Source organism: Haemorhous mexicanus, chromosome 3 (assembly GCF_027477595.1).
Source record: "Haemorhous mexicanus isolate bHaeMex1 chromosome 3, bHaeMex1.pri, whole genome shotgun sequence".
NCBI classification, from domain to species: Eukaryota; Metazoa; Chordata; class Aves; order Passeriformes; family Fringillidae; genus Haemorhous; species Haemorhous mexicanus.
The window spans coordinates 73044858-73051305 of record NC_082343.1 but is presented as its reverse complement, the minus strand read 5'-3'; the positions used below and the strand labels follow the sequence as shown (position 1 = coordinate 73051305).

The 6448-nt window shown below is 43.3% G+C and overlaps 1 protein-coding gene across 1 annotated transcript; it reads right to left on the bottom strand.

Moving 5' to 3' along the window:
* Positions 1-1089: 1089 nt before the first annotated feature.
* CD24 (CD24 molecule) lies at positions 1090-5855 on the bottom strand. Its single transcript, XM_059842347.1, has 2 exons — positions 5692-5855; positions 1090-3114 (listed from the first exon to the last, which is right to left on the bottom strand). Exons 1-2 carry the CDS (start codon positions 5764-5766, stop codon positions 2929-2931), a joined length of 261 nt encoding a protein of 86 aa, XP_059698330.1. The 5' UTR covers positions 5767-5855; the 3' UTR covers positions 1090-2928.
* Positions 5856-6448: the final 593 nt, after the last annotated feature.

Genomic DNA, 6448 nt, shown 5'->3' with positions numbered 1-6448 from the left:
AAAAAAAACCAAATTAACATTTTAAAAAAGCGTGGCACCAATTCAGCCAAGCATCCCATTTATGTCTGAATATTTCACAAAAACTTCCAACACATTCCTCTGCTTCTTTTATTGTACTGACATACCACAGAATTAAGACCCATTGTTGCAGCCTTTTTTCCTTGTCTGCCTGTCTTTGGAGAGAGGTTATTTTTAGTTTAATGTTTTTAAAAAATGTGCACAGACGGGTTGGTTGGTTTATCTTCCTGCTTTCTCCTGGAGCATTTGGAGAAAAGCTAAACAAAGGAACAACGTGCTTTGATACTCCCTGCACGTTCCAAGATTTAGTTAAACAGCCAGCTTTGATAAACTTATCCTGCTCCTTGGTTTGCTCAGCCTACTGGAAAAGCAAAGGAACAGAAGCAAAGGCTTGCCACGCTGCATTCCCTCCACAGCCTTGGGAGGCCTCTCCAGGGGCCTCTTTCCCACTGACAAATGCAGCCTAAGCATGCCTAAGTGCTCAGGCACTTGTGAATGTGTTTCTCCACAAGTAGGGAGTGAAGATAACCCAGAGAACGACCCTGGGCCTTTAAGGGGTATTAGAAAGGAACATACCTGGAAAACAACACAGACACGGTTTTGGAATGTCAGGAACTGCAACTATTTGTTACTGAATGCTAATCTGGTTAATTTTTGCTTTAAAGCTATTTTTTGCACAAATTCCTACCTCTTCCAGTCTCTGTCCTTCATCAAGCATGGTTCAGGTTGCATTATTGGGATATACCTACTGTGTTAGTGTAGTCTGTGGGAGGCAGAAACCTTAAGCAGTTAATTCACATTGCTTGATACCCAGTAGCTGAGAAAGAGCTTTAGCCATCATAAGGAAAACTGCTCATTGCCACCAAAAGAAATAAAGACAACTCTGTCTAAGCACTGTTGTCTAACATGAAATAGTTGTGCTTTGAAAGGGAAGAGTCTGTAATAAGCATGGAAAACTTACTATAGTTACTAGAGATGCTAACCAAATCTCACTCCCTAGTTTCAGAGCAAAATCCAGACTCCCAGCGGCACAGAACCTTCCAGAGAAATAAAACTAATTACACTTCAGCATTTCTAGACCTTGAGGTTTTTAATCACATACACCATCTTGCTTAACAGTTCATTCACTTAACACAGGCAAGGTACAAGTTTTTGTAGAAGTGTCTGGAAGTGCATCTAGAATGCATTGCCTGCCCACTGTTTTATTTACAGGTTTTTTTCAATGAAAATCAGTAGCTAATAAATCAAAGCATTATTACACAAACACAAAATACAATCATTAACACTTTACTGGATACAAATGATAAGCATAAGGAAATGTCCATGTACGCTCACTGACATGAATTTGTGTTAGCTTGCTTCTAATATATGGTACTGTGAATTGGTGGTAATATAACTGAAAGACAGATGTGTATTAAAAAATTAGAGAGCCACTCATGTTTGACATGATCTTATACTGAGATAAATATCTACAGACAGTGGTATGATCATGTACATTCACAGGTGATCATATCAACAGAGTTAATTTTTTTCTGACAAGGTATCATCATCAAGGTAGTTGAACCTCCTCAACAAAGCTTGCTAAGATCAAGTACCAGATAGTATTTTCTAAAGTGTTGGATGATACAGAAACAATCTGTGCAAGTGTAGCAATTTTGATTCAGAAAAATTTTTAAAAAGTAGTATTTACAAAGGTAATTTTTAAATTCAGTGATTAAATTAAGACTCCAGTCTTCATATTCCAAACACCTGTTCATTTAATTTTTTTTTTTTTTTGGCGGTTTGCTCTCCTCTCCCCATTCCTTCTCCCCACCACAAATATTAGCCCAGGTTTAAAGTAGACTATCACAATTAAAACTCTTCAAAAAACAGTAAGTTATTCACCTTGTGCCAAAAAAAAAAAGGAAAAAAAAAGCAATACTATAACATTACTCATAAGATTTCATAAATCCTTCATAATTAAGGAAAGTTCCAGGAGCAAAAACTTATACAACCTGGGAGGAGAAATAAAGGAAATAGGAGACACACATCCATTGACTTGTTTGTTTGTTCTTTCTGAATTTCATTTACAAAAAGCTCCTGGTACTTTTTCTAATGTTTCCACACCTCCTTTCTCTGGCACATATGGTTTAATATACAAACAATTTAAATAAAATGTCAAATTCAAATTCCCACCATAAATAATTCCACTCTTATGAAAACTGCTGGGGTTTTACCTATTTCAAAACTAGCCCAGCCTGGCTAACCATTGGTTAGGAATCAGGGGTTAAATAAGAGGATTCTTGCAAAAAAATTTGTTATTCTATTTTAGCCTTGTAACAATTTAATACAAATGAAATCTAGAAGAAACCCTTTTCACTGATGTTGTTTCTTTTTCATACATCCTAATACCCATAAGTTATAACCATACAGGCTGTGCAAGAAACAGAATTATTTGAGGTTTTCTAGGGATTCTATGGGCCTGTTGATGTTTTTGAACCTAAAAAATAAAAACTCTCCAAGTCCTTATTCTAAATGGTAGATAAACTCTCTAGCCTTTTTTCTTCATGGAGTGTTATTATCCATCCTTATTATAAGATACTGTACTTCTTCTCAGCTTTAAATTTGGGTTCTCAGTACTGTCTCTTTTTGCTTCCATCTTGTTTTTCAGATTCCAACTCATTTGATGAAAGAGCTCATAATTTTACCTCCTTGCAGAAGCTGATCTTTTCACACCGGTCAGCTTTGAAAGTCAGAATACTGAGTGTTTCTCTAGGTCAGACTGGTACTAATTTGAGTATGGAGTGGAACCAAGCTGGTTTGATGTGGAGTTTGGATTGATTTCTTCTCATGCTGGGTTGGAGATCTAGCCATCTCGGGCGGTTCAGGAAACGGGGTGGGGAGTGGTAGCCATTTCCGTGCCAGAGTCTCTTAACAGCAAAAATACAGAAGAGAAACGGAGAGAATGACAAAAAGACTTGTGGTTGAGTGAAGAGAATTTCCATGTCCGTGAGTGGTGGTATTGTTCACTGAATTTGTGACAGCTGACAGAGAAGTGGAACTTGCTGAAGAATTGTTTGAAGGTGTTGGACTTGTTCCATTGGAACCACAGTAGATCTAGAATGTGGAAAGGAGGGGAAGTAACAAAAAGGGTTATATTGTCTCTTTTTAAAAGTCAGAATACATATTAGTAGCTGGGAACACTGTGTAGCCCCCCTCAGACACAGCACTCAAATGATACATACAAATGCTCACACCTTTCTTTGTGCACTTAAGGACAAAGACATTCTGAATTGCACGTGTGGGATTTGTTAAAGAAATAAATCTAATATTTTTCTAAATGTATTTACATAACTATTACTTTATGGAAATCCTTTAGTCCTTCCCTAAATTAAAAGTCACAGGTTTCAAAAACCCTCACCAAAAAAAAAAAAAAAAAAGTACAAATGTAGTGCTATGTAGAGGCAGATCTTAGATTAAGAAAGACTTTCAAACAACTGTGTGAATTGCAGTCTGTGTTTGCAGGCTAAGCCACAAGCAAAAATATGAGGAAACAATGGTCAAGAATCTATTGATACTGTTTCTGGGGCTAGTCTGCAGCTTCCTTTGAAGCAACGGTGGGGCTTAATGTGAGTGGATTTAATATTTCAGCCTCTCTTATCTTGCTGTGGTAGCACTGAACTGCAGAAGTTAGAACAATGAAACCATACTGATTAAATCACAACCTACTGGCATTCTAGAAGACACACAAAAAAGAAGAAGTGCAGTGAAAAGACCATATATTAGCAAATTTTAAAAATGCTGACAGAAAGCAAAATAAAAAATACCCTTTCCCCCTCATAACTCTGCATTACAGGGACAGAACAAAAACTTGCACTCCATGCAACCTCAATATCAAGTTATTTCCTATATATGCACAGGAAAATTTTCAAAGATAACCTAAAGTATGTTTATTCCTGTGAAAAACAGCATGTGAAACACAAGGATGAAAAACAAGAGCAAGAATCACATTATCTCATCCCCAAAAATGAGTCTAACACAGAAAGCTTGGCTTCAACCCCATGGCAGCAAACTTGTACTCTACCAGAGCATTCTGGTAAGCTCTTAGACTTAATTCAAGTAAAACCATATTTTTTTAAAAAAAGAGGTTAGTTAGAATAATAAGTAATTCTGTCCACAAAAGGTGTCCTTATTTTCTCATGTTTCTAGTGCTGCTGAGAAATTAGATTAGCAGGGAAAAAAAAAAAAAAAATCAATCCCTCAATACTGAAGCAATGAAGTCTACATTAAATTAATTAGAAAATTGCATAAGCAGTTTCTTTTGATATTTCCTACTTTAAAAAGCATACAATAGAAAAACGTAAGAATGGTGTAAAGCTTCTGGTATTTAGTATTTCTGGCAATCACCACCGTGCTGGAAGCAATTTAGGACTGCAGGATAAAAATCGCTGTGTTGAAGTTTCTGTTGAAGCCGGTCTGAAAGTGATCAATAGTGAATTGCTGAGTTAATAACCTACAAGGCAAGTCCCAGCCTGCCCTGGAATTTTTTGAGTCTTCATACAAAGACTCCACCATCATTCCACTCTTGGTTATGTATATTTTAAGTTTTCTTGGTTTAAACAAAAAAACTAGTTGCTCAATTTTTTTTTTTTTTTTTTTTTTTTTTTTTTTTTTTTTTTTGGTGGAAGCGAATGGGCTTATGTCCAAGTTCCCCAGCATCACAGTAGATGGGACCCCAAAGGTTTTCTCAGCGTGAATATGATAAATGTGATAAATACCGGTAACCCAAAGGGTCTGATCCTTCTCTCAATCACTGCCAAGGGAAAGACTCCACTGAGCACAAAGGAGAAGGGATAATGCCCTTCCTTGCAAACAAAGAGGAGAGGAGGAGGGAACACGATCCAGCAATGCCGTAGCTGTTCATTTTTCTGATGCGGTGCTATTCACCTTTTTGAAGAGGTGGTCTCTAGGAACGCCACACCGATACGAAACCTGCGAGCCCCGCTCGTGTTGGCCGCTCAAAGAGAAGCGGATCGCACCTGCATCCATTACCTTTGCGCCAAGGGCAAGGCTCGGCCAGCTTCCAGCCCCTAAACCTCCCACTCCTGCCCAGAGCCGAGCCCAGGAGCAGCCCCGAAGCCCCGCAGCTTCGGGTGTGGGGAGCACCAGACCCGGGTCCCGCTGCAAAACTCGTGCCTTCCCGGAGCTCTCCCGGTCTGGGAGGGATCGTTCTCCCTCTGATCAGCGGGGGAATGAACGCTCAGCTGCCGCTCACGCCGCTGTTCCGCGGCTTTCCCTCGAGGATCCCACGGGAAACAAAAAAGGCGGCCAACTCCAACTCGATCTTTTTTGATTTGACCGAGGTAATCCACGGCACCGCCACCGCCGTCCCAGGGCTCCGGGCTCGCCCCGCCGCCCGTCCGCGCCCATCCCCGCCCCGTCCGCCGCCGGGGCTGCCCGGGCTCGCTCCTCTCTCCCGCCGCCGTCGCCCCGGGGCGGAGGAGCCGCCCGCCACCCACGGTCCGCGGGGCGCCGCGGCGGGCTCCGGCATGGCTTACAAGACAGGGAGCTCCTCTCGGGAGAAACCCGCCCCTCCGCCGCTGCCGAGGCGGCCGGGAGGGTCTCGGCGCGGCCGTTCCCGCGTCTCGCCCTGGGGCCGGCGGAGGGAAAGCGCCCAGCCGCTCCGGGGCTCACCTGCGTGGGAACGAGGAGGGCAAGGAGCAGGAGCCCCAGGGCGAGTCGCGCCGCCAGCGCCGTCCCCATGCCCATCTGATGCTGTCCCGCCGCGATGCTGGTGCTGCTCCTGCCTCTGTGGCTGCGAGCGAGAGGGATGCGCCCCTCCGCAGCGCCCGGTCCTTTTATAGCGGCGCGGGCTGCCGTGACGCCCCGCTGCCGCCTTCCCTCCTCCTCCCCACACCTCTGCTCCCGCCCTCCGCGCCCGCCGGGGCCCCGCAAGTCGCTGCCGCCCTCTCTTCCCGCGGCGCTGAGGGCTCCGCTGCCCCTGCCCGGGCTGTCCCGCGGGACCGGGGCGCGCTCGGGTCCTGCCGGCCCCTCTCCGACTGACCCGGAGCTCTGCTTGCTCCCCTGGGTTCTTACAGGCGCTGGCCCCTCTCTAGTGCCGGCGTCGTGTTCTGGTATGGAGGGACTGGCACAGGGCTGTGGCGCTTGAGCTCCAGTTACTCCAGAAAAACGCTTATGTTTATAAAAACATAATCTTTTTCCATTAGTAAAAAAAAATAAATCATGAGTGAAAGAAGGAAAGGTAAAAGCAGCTGTAAATATTTTTAAATGGCTGGAGCAGTGGAAAAAAAGCTGGGGAGTTAAGATCCCATCTTGTTCGAAGCTGCCTCACCATCACTGCTCAGGCTTCAGACCACAGGTCGCAATTTCAAGCACTTTTTGGATCTAAATATTTTATTATTACCATTATTCTTTAAAGAAACCTATGTAA

Excerpts from the sequence above, each read along its gene's own strand:
- CD24 (XM_059842347.1), bottom strand. The coding sequence starts at position 5,766 with ATGGGCATGGGGACGGCGCTGGCGGCGCGACTCGCCCTGGGGCTCCTG. Across the intron at positions 3,115-5,691 it reads CCCTCCTCGTTCCCACGCAG|ATCTACTGTGGTTCCAATGG; the intron begins GTGAGCCCCGGA and ends TCCACATTCTAG.